This window comes from Humulus lupulus, chromosome 6, assembly GCF_963169125.1.
Source record: "Humulus lupulus chromosome 6, drHumLupu1.1, whole genome shotgun sequence".
Classification (NCBI taxonomy): Eukaryota; Viridiplantae; Streptophyta; class Magnoliopsida; order Rosales; family Cannabaceae; genus Humulus; species Humulus lupulus.
In genome coordinates this window covers 2,971,777-2,986,524 of record NC_084798.1, presented here as the reverse complement: position 1 = coordinate 2,986,524, position 14,748 = coordinate 2,971,777, and the positions used below count along the sequence as shown (strand labels likewise).

At 32.0% G+C, this 14,748-nt stretch overlaps 2 protein-coding genes and 3 non-coding genes across 5 annotated transcripts; 1 reads left to right on the top strand and 4 right to left on the bottom strand.

Moving 5' to 3' along the window:
• Positions 1 to 6,129: 6,129 nt before the first annotated feature.
• Positions 6,130 to 6,211, bottom strand: LOC133787795 (small nucleolar RNA R12). The gene has a single exon (XR_009872795.1). It is a non-coding gene; the product is annotated as a small nucleolar RNA R12 (small nucleolar RNA).
• Positions 6,212 to 6,691: 480 nt separating this feature from the next.
• On the bottom strand, positions 6,692 to 6,776 carry LOC133787229 (small nucleolar RNA SNORD24). Its single transcript, XR_009872261.1, has one exon. It is a non-coding gene; the product is annotated as a small nucleolar RNA SNORD24 (small nucleolar RNA).
• Positions 6,777 to 6,864: 88 nt separating this feature from the next.
• Positions 6,865 to 6,946, bottom strand: LOC133787794 (small nucleolar RNA R12). Its single transcript, XR_009872794.1, has one exon. It is a non-coding gene; the product is annotated as a small nucleolar RNA R12 (small nucleolar RNA).
• A 1,974-nt stretch (positions 6,947 to 8,920) lies between these two features.
• On the top strand, positions 8,921 to 11,084 carry LOC133781405 (transcription termination factor MTEF18, mitochondrial). The gene has a single exon (XM_062220375.1). The coding sequence runs from the start codon at positions 9,101 to 9,103 to the stop codon at positions 10,814 to 10,816; it is 1,716 nt and encodes a 571-aa protein (XP_062076359.1). The 5' UTR covers positions 8,921 to 9,100; the 3' UTR covers positions 10,817 to 11,084.
• Positions 11,085 to 11,728: 644 nt separating this feature from the next.
• Positions 11,729 to 14,717, bottom strand: LOC133781404 (uncharacterized). Its single transcript, XM_062220374.1, has 7 exons — positions 14,386 to 14,717; positions 14,230 to 14,306; positions 13,593 to 13,727; positions 13,220 to 13,274; positions 12,999 to 13,086; positions 12,281 to 12,379; positions 11,729 to 12,176 (listed from the first exon to the last, which is right to left on the bottom strand). The coding sequence occupies exons 1-7, from the start codon at positions 14,691 to 14,693 to the stop codon at positions 12,030 to 12,032; spliced, it is 909 nt and encodes a 302-aa protein (XP_062076358.1). The 5' UTR covers positions 14,694 to 14,717; the 3' UTR covers positions 11,729 to 12,029.
• Positions 14,718 to 14,748: the final 31 nt, after the last annotated feature.

The window sequence follows — 14,748 nt, the reverse complement described above, 5'->3', positions numbered from 1 at the left end:
ATTTTATTAATTAAATTTGAGTTTAGGATATCAAATATGTACGATTTCAAAATGTAAAGTACCAAATGAACATTTTTTGTAAACATAGGGTACCAAGATGATACTTTGCAAAAACACAGAGTAACAAATGGTTACCTACCCTTCCTAATAAGACAATGCCACAGGGATAATAAAGTCTCAAAAGCTAAAAGAGAGAATAGAGTGAACAACATCCTCTAAATCACTTTGAACAGTTGAAATAAAAAAACCAAGCTCTAAACACCAAGACGTAGCAAAAGAAATGGCCAAAGCGTCAGCATCTTTAGGTAACAAGAAACCATTAAATCGTTCTTCGCCAAAGAATCCAAAGAAAAACCTTCCGAATCACGAACTATTGCACTGAAGCCAACCTAGCCATGCTCAAGATTAGATTAATTGTAGCATCCACATTCAGCTTGAGAGAGTTGTGCTAATCAAATTTATTGATGTTCATCTTTTTATCACCATTTTTATTTATTTTTTACATTTTAGATATTAGTCAAATATATTCCACAAAGAGTGTATGCATCATCTATTACGTATGATATATCTAATCAACCATTTTTTTTTAGTAAAATAGATGAAGAATTCAATCAATATCAATTTGTATCCAATTCCAATAATTTAGTTTTGTTATGTGTTGTTTATATTCTTGGATACTGAATATGATCGATGTTAAGACTTGTTGGAATCTCTCACTCTCAACTCCTCTAATCTCTCTTTAATTTGTACCTTACGATAATGTTTTTTTAAAAAAAAACTTTCTTCCAATAAATATCTGTTAGAAAGTGTGCCATTAATGTTGTCGTTTTCAAAAAAAAAAAAAAATTCTGCAAGACTTTCTGATTTCCCCCTTCGTTTTTTTTTTTTTTCATTTTCTAAACATTTATTTGTTTACATATTCTTGTTGAGAATAACTGTTAGTTGGCACCTTAAAAAAATAATTTATTATTTATTTTAACTATAATTTGCTTTTATGATTATTCTAAGGATATATTTCATTATATTTTATTATATCCTGACAATTTTTATTTTTTACTTTATTAGAATAAATGTTCTGTTGTCGTTAATGAACAAATTCAATTATAACAACAGAAGAGGAAATTGTACATGGAAGACCATGTGGTGCTTTCTTTGAAAGTTGGATAAAAGATAAATAATATCCGCTATACAACGGAGAAAGCTAAATGACTAGGTTTGGAAAATGATTTAGAAGTATAATGTGGTTCATGGTAAGAAATATGCGGTTCTATCTCGAAACTAATTAGTGATGAATTGACTAATTCATGTTCTTATAAATTGTTAAATATACCTACATCAGGGCCGGCCCTGGGCATAGGCGGGCTAGGCCCGTGCCTAGGGCCCACCCCTACCCAGAGCCCAAAAATATCATGTAAATTCTTAAGTGTGTTCAAAGAAAAAAATAAAATTTAAATAAGGCCCGCCTAGCAGCCTTTCCCCTTCCCAGCTGGTGTTCAAGAAAAAAAAAATTTAAATAAGGCCCAGCAGCCTTTTTTCAAATTTACATAAAAAAATTACATATACAAAAGGGCCAATTTTTTTCAAATTTATTAAAACCGTCTTAGGCCCACTTTTTTTCAGGGCCGGCCTACATACACTTTCCATGTGGATATTTTCTCTAATATCCCTTTCAAGATGGTGACTATTTTTGCTCATCAATCTTGAATTGTTCGATCATAAGTGACTCTTTCACTCTTTTTTACTCACTATCCCCAAATAACAAAGGCTCTTTTTGGTTCTATTTTTTGGCTGATTTTGGATTTTGATCGTATTTACTCATTAGAGTTTTCTTTGCCTCATGATACCATGTTAGAATGTGAAAAGTGGTCTAGAAGTAGAATGTTGCGCATGAGAAGAAGCATGATGTTCCATCTCGAAATCAATTAGTGATGAGTGGAGTAATCGTGCTCTTATAAATTGTTGAATATATCCACACACACTTTCCATGTACATATTTTCTCTAACATCTCCTTCAAGATGGTACATATGTTTGATCATAAGTGACTCTTTGACTCTTTTTGACTCACTATCCCTGAATCACAAGGGCTCTTTTTTACTCTATTTTTGGCTCTATTTTTGGACTGATTTTAGATTTTGATCATATTTACTTGTTAGAATTTTCTTTTACTCATGATACCATGTTTTCTTTGGATCATAAGTGACTCTTTGACTCTTTTTGACTCACTATCTCCAAATCACAATGGCTCTTTTTGCCTCTATTTTTGGCTCTATTTGTGGATTGATTTTGGATTTTGATCGTATTTACTTGTTAGAGTTTTCTTTGGCTCATGATACCATATTAGAATGTGTAAAGTGGACTAGAAGTAGAATGTGGTGCATTGTAAGAAGTATGAAGTTCCATCTCGAAACCAATTAGTAATGAGTGGAGTAACACAAACTCTTATAAATTATTGAATATATATACTCACACACTTTTCATGTAGATATTATATCTAACATTATGGCACGGACTCTCAAACATAATGCCAAAGGCAAAACATAAGCCTTATCATCTCATGAAGTTGATAAGTGCCACACATATTGAGTTTAAAGCATCCCTCCATGGGTGGAGAGGAGACCATAGCCTAGCCGATTGTGTAGTCGACACTAAACAATTTTTGTCTGAAGCTCTAGGCAACTTTGTTGAAATTCATGCAAATAAGCAGTAGCAAAGGCCACTTTTTGTTCAGCCCAAATACTCCAAAGTAGACAAATCAGTTGCTCCAAGTCGGTATTGGTACAAATTGGAGAAAGCTCGTATGGCATTGCTAACCTACCGAACCACAATAGCAAAAGGAGAGCAACGCCATACAAGCTTTGCATGCTTACAACAGAATAAAGCATGCCCAATAGATTCCCAAGCACTGTGGCATAATGAACAAGTAGCATCAGATATGATTTTGCGCCTCTTATGTAACAACACCTGGTAATGCATTGTGGATAATTCGCCGAGCAAAAAAAAGTTTGATCTTTGGAGGCAAGTTGAGTGACCAAAATTTATGCCACCAACCTCCATCCATTTGTAGTGACGAAGAAGTGAGAGATCAACACAACAACGTAACTATACATAAACCTAAATAATTAAAAAACAATACAAAAGACAAAAAAAAAGTAAAAATAGTAAAAATATAAACTTTTTCTTAAAATCGTAAAATTGAAAAGCGAAATTAAGTATATTATGTGTATATTACACTTTTGTTCGAACTTTCGTTTCCATAGTTAGATTTGAGTTTGTGCAAGTAATTTTATATAATTACAATGATGCTTGTCGAATCTTTTGAGACCAAATATATTTTTAGGATTCCTTCAAAGAAAGTATATATTTTTAAAGATAACTTTTATTATTAAGACGGCGATATGTTTATTTATTTTATTTCAGGCGCATATGGCTAATTTATTTATTCTTTTTCTTTTTGTGGGGTCTTTTATGCTAACTTCAAATGCTTAAATTATTATTTTTTGCTTTAATAAATCCTTTTAAATTGTTTGATGTCAGTCAATGGATTTCATGCTTTGCATTACTGGAAACCAATTGCTTTGATCTTATATTGGCCATTGAATTCATTATAATATATACTTATTAAACTTTATTTTAGAACAATATATTATTTTTTACCCCGAACTATCTATAACACTTGTAAATTTTTGTCTCCTGAATTTTTTTGCTTGGCAAAAATATCTCTGAATTATAACATTATAACCTCACGTCAGCAAATTGTTACTATTTTGGACGAAAGAGACATAAATCTACAAATGATATAGTTCCGGAGGTATTTTTGACAAGTAAAAGAATTCGGGGATCAAAAGTCTACGAGGGCAATAGTTCAGAGGTGGGGACATTTTGTGAATTAACGTACTAGGATAAATACTCCTATTCTTGTCTTTGGTGTAACACGCGAAACCCAAGACGTTACTTGCAAGTCCGTTTTGAAACATTAAACTATAAAGTAAAAAAATTAAATGAATTAAAACTAATACACAAGATCTCATTATTTAAAATAAAAGTGACTTGAAATCAATCCCCACTATAAGATTTGAATAAACATTGATATTTCTTTTGTAAGGTACATATATGGCTGTGAATTCTCATCCGTGAATTCATTTAATTCTATATAAATCACAGCCTATAAAATCAATATATTTTTATACAATTTTCAGATTCACATTTATGGAAAGTAGCATAATATATGGTATTGATTACAAAGTATTATTTTGTGAATTGGATTATATATAAAAATTTAATCTTCTATGCATAATAACTTAGTGAAATTTTGTCATATGCAAACATAAATTATTATCCTAAATATATGATAATTTTAATTTTTTGGATAAAAATACCCATAACATTCAAATACTCTTTTTCTCTCTCAGTCCTCTCTCCCTGTAACGTCTCTCATTCTCTCATTCTCTCTCTCTCTCTCATTCTAATCTTGTAGATATCGAAAAATACCAAAATTAAAAAAAAATCATCTGAAACAGACATTTGAGTGAAACACTATGAACCTCTAAAGTTTTCGTCAAATTTCAGTGCAGAATATTGAAATTGCATCGAAAAAAGCATCGTTTTAGCTAAAAATCAAGTTTTCATGATTGCATCGCAAAAGCATCGAAACACCATCGATTTTGCATCGAAAAAACATCGTTTTGGCCAAAAATCAAGTTTCATGATTGCATCACAAGAGCATCGAAACACCATCGATAGAGAGAGAGTGAGAGAATGAGAGACGTTAGAGAAATAGAGTTCAGACTGAGAGAAAAAAAGAGTTTTTGAATGTTAGGAGTATTTTTATGTTGAGATGGTAACTTATGTTGATATATTAAAAAATTTCACAAAGTTATTATGCATATAACATGAAATTTCCCTTTTATAATGTGATATTATTATAGTAGTTTCTTTATAAGTATTGTATATAACAAAAAAAAAGCCATAATTTTTATTTAATTGAATTTTTAAAATAACTTAATCTATTATAGTCCACAACCAAACAAATAATAATAAGTGCATCAAAATATTACACCATAGTCTGTATTTTAAAACAATGGTCCACATAGCTGGATCCCATATTTAGGTTATATGTGCCAAAGTTGGTGTAATACTTTGTGCACATATAATTTTTTTTAACATAATCCTAAACTTGCAAATGGTGTTACTAAATCTTTCCCAAAATTAGCAATATCTATGGATAATTTATATGTTTGGTGGCCTAGGTATACAAAGTTGATGACTAGTTTAGGAATTCATCTTTTATTTAAAAAAAAATGGTAGCATTGTTGTGGTCAATTTGTTTTTGTCAAATTTTGTTGTTAAATACACATGTCTCACATGTGCGCAGTGTGGTTTGGGCGGTTTGAAAACTTTTTAATACACCACGCCACAAGTGCGGTGTAGTAGCTAGAACACACCGTTCGGTATGATTTGGTTGCACAAAATCGACCAAACCAGACCACTTTTTGCGGTGTGGTTTGGGTGGTTTTCCACTTAGTAAGCGTGTTAAAAAATATGTGTAAGATAGAGATGGTGACAAAAAGGAGGCGCATATGAAATGAGAGAGGAATGAGTTATCGTGTATGATGTGTTAGAGAATACGATTATACCCTAATTTAAGTGGACTTCTAGTTTCAGATTGGATTACTAAAAAATGATATATATGTAAAATTTAAATTTGTTTAATATATTTATAAATATACGGTGCAAACCAAAATTTCACACCATCTAACTGTGCATCGCATCGCGCGGTTTAACTAAGATACAAATTGGTATATTGTGGTGCGGTCGGTTTAGATACTCAACCCTAATTGATGATAATACATTGTCTCAAAGCTCCATACTACTCATTTAATTTTTTTTTTTTAAATCCCATGTTCAAAATTTCCATTATTTTTAATTTCAAATGTAAATAGTTATTGAATCTAAACATTAGTGTCTTTAAATTATAGTATTCATTCACTCCTACAATATTAGTAGAACTTGAATTTACTAATGATTTATATATGACAATGCATTTAGTTTACCGAATATAATTTTCTCCAAAAAACTATTTATTTGTTCATAATATTTTACTTAGAAAAATAGGGATTAATGGTTATGATGAAAGTCAGAAGTAGCTGGTTGGAATATCATAATAAAAAATTGATCATTGGGAATCCGAACGATTTCTTTCATCACTCAAAACATCATAACCTAATCCCTTTAATTTCAAATATTACATTTTTGATAAATTAAAATGTACTTCTCTAATAATTGATAATTATATAAAATAATCAATACAAAAATGCAAAAAAAAAATTAAATAAATAAGTTTATATATATATTTCTTTTAGAGAAAATAATTTAAATAAATTCTTAATTTTTGATATAGAAAAAATTAAATATAATAATATTATTTTAAAGCATAATTTTTAAGCAAAATAATTATTTTTATTAATAGTAAAATATTTATGATTTTAATTAGAAAAACTTTAACAAAAATCCAAGTTTAAGATTCTATTTAAATCATTTTATAAAATATAAAATCTAACAAATAATTTATTAATTTATCACAACAAACAAAACACATATTCAATCATGTATAAACCCTTGTAAAAATTATAAAAAATAAAAAAATTCCCAATCTAACTAACAAGATTTTATTATATGTAAAACTTAATTAAAGGCCTCAGAGATCTTGGTGGAAAAATATCATCAAATGGGTGAAAACCCATCAAGAGTAGCAAATATTAAGATAACATCACCAGCCTTTTATTCAATTTTTTTTATAGAATCTTAATTAAAATGAAATTATATATTTTAGAAAAATAAAATAAAAATTAAGAATGGTTATGATGAAAGGTCAGAAGTAGCTGGTTGGAATATCATAATAGAAAATTGATCATTGGGAATCCGAATGATTTTTTTCATCACTCCAAACATCATAACCCTAATAAACATACCCTAACCCTAGAAAATCACAATCATATTCAAAATCAAAACTTGTATCGACCTTGTCACCGAACAATTCCCGGGAAAGAAAATGAAGGAAAAATCGGAGCTAAAGGTGGAAAATACATACAGAATTGAATGTATGTACTTCGGCGTTACTCTCGCCCAAGGATAGATTCCTTGACCTATGCATATATTAATACTAGATCAAAGAATTGCAATGTTAGGCTTTTCAATCTAACGAATACAAAAGAAAGAAAATTTGAAGATTTTCCTGGAAAGTTCTGGAGAATTAGCCGGCTACTGTTTCGCTCTGCCTTCTTCGTTGGATCCAAAAGAGTGCTCATTCGAGTGACTGAAGAATATTGTAAAGACTCCACCTTTTATAGAAGGGTCTTTGGTAAACCCTAATTACAAGCCCTAATTTGGAATATTGGAGCCCAGCCCATTTCTTTTGTTGGATCCATATTCCTTAGCCCGGCCCATGATTGTTAAAGTGGAATTTTACACCAAGCTTTTTTTTTTTTCCTTTTGTCTTTTAAAGAATATGGTGTTTTTAAGTGAATTTACTTATTTGGTACCTTTTGTTTTTTGAAATTATCGGTCAGGTACTTTCTGTTTTCAATAATGTTTATATAGTACCTCGTATTTTGAAAATATAGATATTTGGCATCCTAATTGATAAAATTTTGTTAATATAACAAAACTGTCAGCAGTTATATACAAGTATGATTGAGAGTAATTTGATTAAATTAGTAAAAAATTATTAATTAAATTTGAGTTTAGGGAACTAAATATGTACAATTTTAAAATAGAGAGTACTAAATATATACAAATTTAAAATGTAGGATACTAAATATGTACGATTTCAAAATGTAGGATACCAAAAGAACATTATTTGTAAACACAGGGTACTAAAATAATACTTTGCAAAAACATAGAGTACCAAATGATTACCTGTTTGTATGCATTTTTCAGATTATTTTTTCAAATATATGAAAGTTGTATTATTGAAAAATATGAAAAGTAATTGGTATAAACTTAGAAAAGTCATATTTATAAAAATTGATTATTAGAAAAACATATTTTCCATTGTTAAATCATTAAATGTATATAAGTTTGGTGAGTACTCATTTGTGCTAATTAATAAGCTCTTTTTAATTAGGAGAGAGACTGCTTTTGCCATTGTCATTGCCATGAGAAAGTTAGGAAAAGAGGTTTGTTAAAACAAAACCAAAATACCAACTTGACTATTATAATTAAATGCTAATATATTGTGATGCCAAATACTAAAAAAAAGCTTAGATGTCTAAGTTAGAAGTATAAATTAAATAAAGTGAGAAGTATGTAGTAGTCCTCTTGGAATTAACAAAGTTAGAAGTGTATTAACTTGACTTTTTTTTAGATTTTAAAAAATGTATATATATGTTTATGACTTTTTTTATAGTCCTTTAATTTTTTTTTCTTGAAAAATATGACATTTTATTACAAAAATAGTCTTTTGAAAATATACCTACATATATTAAACACACCCAATATCTACCAATCATATACTATATACATATACCACCACTCCACACATATCCCACATATTTAAAAAATAATAAAATTATTGAAAAAAATTACAAGATTTTATTTTAGGAATTACTATTATATTTTTTTTAATGCCGTATTTTGTTTGAATTTTGGTAAATTATTTTTGCAGCTTGTATTTGATTTTTATCAAATTTTTTTAATCTAAAATTATAAATAATTCATCAAACTAACTACGTAAAACAAACATTCCTAACAAATTTAATTTTCTTTTTATCAAAATTAAATCATGTGTTCTATAAAGTATGAAAATATTTTCTTCTTATGGTTTGTATTTTATCATACTTAAAAATCTTAGAGAGAAATTTTTTTAGTTACTCCCTAATATTTCTACTAAGGAAATACACAAGAAACGGTTAAGTAGCCAAATAATGATTAGATTGTTTGTTAAGAAGGGGTTGTTCTCGCCGTTCCGGGCGCCGTCTCTGAGCTGAGCTACGGCCCATTTCAATGGCCGATTTCTACACTCTTCTTTCTCCCGGGATGAGAAAAGTCCCTTAAAACTCCATTGTTGCAACACTTGAAAGCTTTTAGCGACTCTACTCTACCATGACCATTCCCCAATCACTATTCATCGTCGTCCGCCACTTCTCCTCAGCTTCCACCATACCCAAGGGCCTCTCCAGATACCCAAACCTTCCCCAAATCCATTCTAAGTACAAGCCTAAAGTCGTGGAAGAAGCTCAGAAAGCCTTGGTCGAGTACCTCCACGCCACCAGGTCCTTGCCCTTCACCTATGCCGAGCACATTGGCCGAAACTCCATTGTCTCGCTCGCCAATCTAATCCGAAAGATCGATTTCTCTGCCCCAACTTTCTCCAGAAGCTTCCGGAAGCTCCTCAGGTACCAGCCCATCAATGAATTTGAGTTTTTCTTTGAAAGCATTGGGATAGATCATAGTGATGTGCCTGGGTTTTTGCCTGCGAACAAGTTCTTCTTTTCTGAAGATGGGTCTGTTCTTAATGCTGCTTATGCTCTTTCTGGATTTGGGTTTCCATGGAATAGGTTGGGGAAGTTGTATAGAGAAGAAGTTTTGATTTTTAGTAGAAGTTCTTCTGAGCTTAAGGCTAGGCTTAATGGGTTTAAAGAATTTGGCTTTGCTAGTTTATCTGTGGTTGGTATATGTTTAGCTTTTCCTTATTTGTTGAGGTTGGAAGGTGAATTGGGTGGTGAGGTTGAGGCTTTGTTTTGTGATTTGAAAAGGGTTTTTGTAGAATTCAATATGGGGAGTTCTGTTGAGGGAAATGTGGATGCTTGGTTTGACGTTTGTAGTAAGGTTAAGGTGTTTTATGATTTGGGTTGTGAGAAGGGAAAGGTTGGGGAACTAATGTGTAGGAAGAAAGGGCTTTTTCTTGAATGCCCAAAAGAGGTTTTGGTTCAAAAAGCAAACTACTTTTGTAAATTGGGTGTTGGAGCAGATTGTGTGGGGTTGTTTCTTCTTCAGAGTCCTGAAATGTTGAGTCTTGACTTTGAAACACCGGCGATTTCGATTTTGGGATTGTTGAAACATTTTGGATTGAGCTCTGAAGAATTGCAGCATGTTAGTCAAAAGTACCATCATGTGTTGGGAAGAAATAAAATGGCTAATTTGCCTCGGGTGATGAGGGCTTTGGATCTTCATGAATGGTTCTTTGATAAGATTGAGAGCTCAAATGGCCAATTACTGGCAGCTTACACCATTGCTTCTCCTGATGAAGATATAGACACAGAGTTTGAAAGTGCATTGAAGAAGATGGAATCTTCAAGGACACCGATTCATACGATGTGTAAACTGGAGTTTTTGAAAGGAATTGGGTTTGGAGAGAACGCTTTGACTATGAAGGTCCTAAAAAACTTACATGGAACCAGCAGTGAGTTACAGAAACGGTTTGATTGCCTTCTTAGCAAGGGTATTGAATACTCAAAGCTCTGTTTTCACATTAGGATGGCACCGAAAATTCTCGGTCAAAGCCCAGAAATGTTGGAACAGAAGGTAAACTTTTTGTGCCAGGATATGGGATCATCACTGCAGTACCTTGATAATTTCCCAGCATTTTTGTGTTTTGATCTAGAAAACCGGATCAAACGCAGATATGGATTTTATGTTTGGCTTGAGGAGAATGGTTTATGTAACAAAAACTACTCCATTGCAAGCTTGATTGCTACCAGTGAAAAGCAATTCCTTGCCCGGCTGTTTGGAATTCACCCGGCTGCTCCGAAACAGTATTTAGAGTGTTGTTCATACAAAGTGCCCTTCAATAATTCCCAGAGAAAGTTTCTGATTTAAATCTTAAACCAGTGTGTTGAGAACTTCCTTTAGAAGTTTGCCTGAGAAATTAACCCTTAACATAGACCCTTATGAAAGTTTTGCTGATTTCTGTTTAATATTTCTGGTAAAATGATCATCAATTTTTTTTCCCTACAGTTCAGGTTCAAACATGGTTAAGATTACTTATGGCCTTAAGGCTTGTACATGTGGAGATTGTCATTTTGTTGTATAATTATTTATGGCATCAAGAATTTTGCATCAGAAATAAATATACATTTTTTTCCCACTTGAGGATCTTGTCCTGTTATTTCTTTTCATGAATGAATGAAAAAAGGGAATATATTCATTTGTTACCCTATGTTTTTGTAAAATATCATTTTGGTACCATCTGTTTTCAATGGTACTCATATGGTACTATCTGTTTTCAATAATACTCATATGTTTTCAATAATACTCATATGTTACCCTGTATTTTAAAATCGTACATATTTGGTACCCTAAACTTAGATAAAATTTTGTCAAACTGTCATCAGTTATATATAATTATGTAATTAAATTTAAATTTGTAACTTATATAATTGACAGCAGTTTGATTAAATTGATAAAATTTTATCTATTAAATCTGAATTTAGGGTACCAAATATGTACGATTTTAAAATACAAGTACCATATGAGCATTATTGAAAACAGAGGTACCAAAATAATACTTTGTAAAAATATAGGGTACCAAATGAGTATATTCCCATGAAAAAATAGTACAAATTTCTTCTGAAGCCGTTTAAATGTTAATGAGGATGTATAGTGGAATAAATTCCTATTGAAATCTTCATTGGAAAGTACAATGTGTTCATTACATTAATAAAAATTGATATCTTATAACCAAGTAATTTCAGGTGGAGTTTGGATGAGCCAATCTCTAAAGGAGAGAGCTTTAAAAAGAAAATATTAGTATTATTGGAATATCCACAATACAAAATCCTGATATAATTATATAACATTATTTTTAAAAATTATACTACATTTTTTGCTGAGTAAATTATACTACATATTTCACATTAAACTTACAATACAACAAAATCACCTCTAAAACTTCTCCTTCCAAACTAAGCCTTTTAAATGTAGGCTCTAGTGCTCCCCACTTTGATAGGAGCCAAAATGAAACAAAAAAAATTGTATTTTCCCCACCCCTAGTGGTTTCTCCAACACACCTACAAACTAACATGCTCCTAGTTCAGTCCGTCGAACTAACCGCCTTTTGCTTGTCTTCCAAGGCCATAGGTAAACCAGTCTCTTCAATGTTTCGGACAAAAGTTCTAAGACATCCGTTGATTATTCGAGGAGCCGCTCCATCGCAGAATCGTTTAGCAAGATCCACAGCCTTTGCAATATCAATCATACATATTAATTTACATAAAATTAACTTGATGTGGATGTTTTTCTTTTTCTTTAGGCTAAATCAATTGGGGTTAGTAAGGAATGTACCTCATTAATGACAATCTGGTGGCGGGTTTCGAGCACTGATATTTCAGACATTGCTAAATGAAGAATACACAGCTCCAAGATTCTTCCGGCAGGCTCATCCTGAAGAAGATGCAAATGATCATGCTTTGTATATTCTTGGTCCAAAACAGATTAAGAAAACTGAAAAAGATACATAAAAGTTTATAGTAATGAACTTGAAATAGAAAAGTTTGCTCTAAGGCAGCCTAAAAAAGAAGTGATGCTTTGCAGAAATGATCAAAATACCCAAATAGATATCTTGATGAAGAGTTCATAATATATGAGTAACATGACATTTGAATACATAAAACAACTCATGCCACATAAAGAGTGGATTGAACAAAGGCCACTCACTCTGGACCAACTTGAATCAGCAGAGACTATAGGCAACTAGAAGTGTAATAATTGAAAAACTACTCAATTGACACAAGTATAAACACATGCCTAACAGCCTAAGCATACTATATAGATTGTAACATCAGAGTCACTGAAATACAACAACATTGTAACTTAGTAACTTTTAATGCAGATTATGGTTATAGAAGTGGGTTAAAGAAAGCAGGCAAATAGGAGAAAAGAAAGAACCACTGAAAGGCATATGAGATAAAGCCAGAAACTGACTGCATAAATGTAAGTAATAATTTGTCATAATCTTGTCTAAGAACACTATGATGGATGACACAATTCCAGTGTATCAGACCTTCCAATTTGGAGGGACAACTTGGTCAATGACAAGTACGTGACTATCCCACTGATCCATGACTGCAACTAAAAGTTTCCTCGTTAAACTGTTACATAAGATCAACACAAAACAAAACTATTAGCCCTATCATTGTAACTGACATTTTTCACTAAAAAATAACTCAGTTTTAGTGCATGATAAACTCAATGGCGAATTTAGTCATATAGTCATATGCTTACCGCAAGATCAGTTTGCTGTATACCAACTTTGGAGGAGCTGAAAGGACCTCCGCTTCTGAGTGACAAACCAGATGAATTTAATTTAGATACCAAGCATTGTCTGACAACAATACAGATAAATTTCCTGAAACCTATGATTACTCTATATTGGTATTTCTTGTTAACTTATTCTGCCATGAAAGAAACACTAGACCCAAGAACTATTCACTTATATAACCAGTGCAGTCTAGCTAAATGTGTTCAATTTCAAAGGAAAAAAGAGTTTTTTTACTTAAGAGCACCAAAGCATCATCTATTTCCACTTCAAAACATCCAACTTTAGTAAGTAATAGATAATCATTTGGGATAAAAGTAAGTTTTGAGACACACTAACCAATTGCGGATTCCTCGTCATCATTTCTCGTAAGCTCGTCTGCTTCTTCCACAGTCTCTACCGTGACAGGAGGCCCTCCAAAGCTCATATGGTTATACTGCAACAATGATGCCTTGTCGAACTCATACCCAGGTTCTGAAAACACACACAATCTCTCAATATAATTCACAAAATACTTCAAAAACATTAACAAAAACCACATTGGCATGTTTTAAGATTCATGAAGTTCCATTTCGATATCAATTGGCAATAATGTGGTGGCTCTTTTCTAGTAGTAATCTTAAATCGTATCTCTAGAAGCTCTTTTTTCTTGCTATAATTTTGAACCACATAAACAAAAATCAGAGGAATGTTAAAATTCTTGAAGTTCCATCTCAGAATCGACTTGCAATGATGTGGGATATTCTTATATGTTCCATGAAGAAATGACTTTTAGAATACTAATCTTAATTGGAATCTATAGCAGCTCTTTTTATTTGCTATTATTTTTGATCGAATGCTTGATTGAGTTAATAGGCTAAATTAATACCATATTAACATCCAATTACCCAACTCAAAATAAAATTTTGACAATGATTAACATAAGCTATAGTCTTGTAAAGATATTCTTATATGGACACTTTACAAGTAAAGTTACCTCGTCCAGCATTTATTCTCTTCTCAAACAACCGAACTGGGTCAGACCCTTCTAAACACGAAGCATATATAATAGACCTGCATTCGAGCCCAAAAATTGAGACTGAATTACCTCCAATGATTCAAATTAGAGAAGAATGGTTCAAAGAAATCTTACAAAGCGAGCTCTCTAGCGGCTCTTGGGCTGCAAAACCTGCCACTCTTATCAGTCTTGGGCAAGGGGTCTGCCGAATGGTTAGTGGGTATTTGGGGAGCTTGGTCGACGGTGAAGGCCGAGGTACGAAAAGAGCTCCTGGGGAAAGAGAGGGAGAGAGAAAGAGAGTGGAATGGTGTTGGGATGTGAGAGAAAGCTGAAGAAGAAGTTTGAGGAGGAGAGAGAGAGAAGGAGAAAGAGAAAGAGAAATGGGTTTTGATTCTGAAGCTGGAGAGAGAAGAAGAAGTGGTGAGAAGAGAGCTTCCCTCCATTGTTGGGAGCTGAGAAGAAGAAGGTATATGGATAAAGCTCAGTGATAAAATATCT

What these genes read in the sequence shown, in the direction of transcription:
- LOC133781405 (XM_062220375.1), top strand. Translation starts at nt 9,101, where the DNA reads ATGACCATTCCCCAATCACTATTCATCGTCGTCCGCCACTTCTCCTCA.
- LOC133781404 (XM_062220374.1), bottom strand. Translation starts at nt 14,693, where the DNA reads ATGGAGGGAAGCTCTCTTCTCACCACTTCTTCTTCTCTCTCCAGCTTC. An exon ending in GAGAATAAATGCTGGACGAG is followed by an intron (nt 13,728 to 14,229) that starts GTAACTTTACTT and finishes GTGTGTTTTCAG; the next exon opens with AACCTGGGTATGAGTTCGAC. An exon ending in ACCAGATTGTCATTAATGAG is followed by an intron (nt 12,177 to 12,280) that starts GTACATTCCTTA and finishes GATATTGCAAAG; the next exon opens with GCTGTGGATCTTGCTAAACG.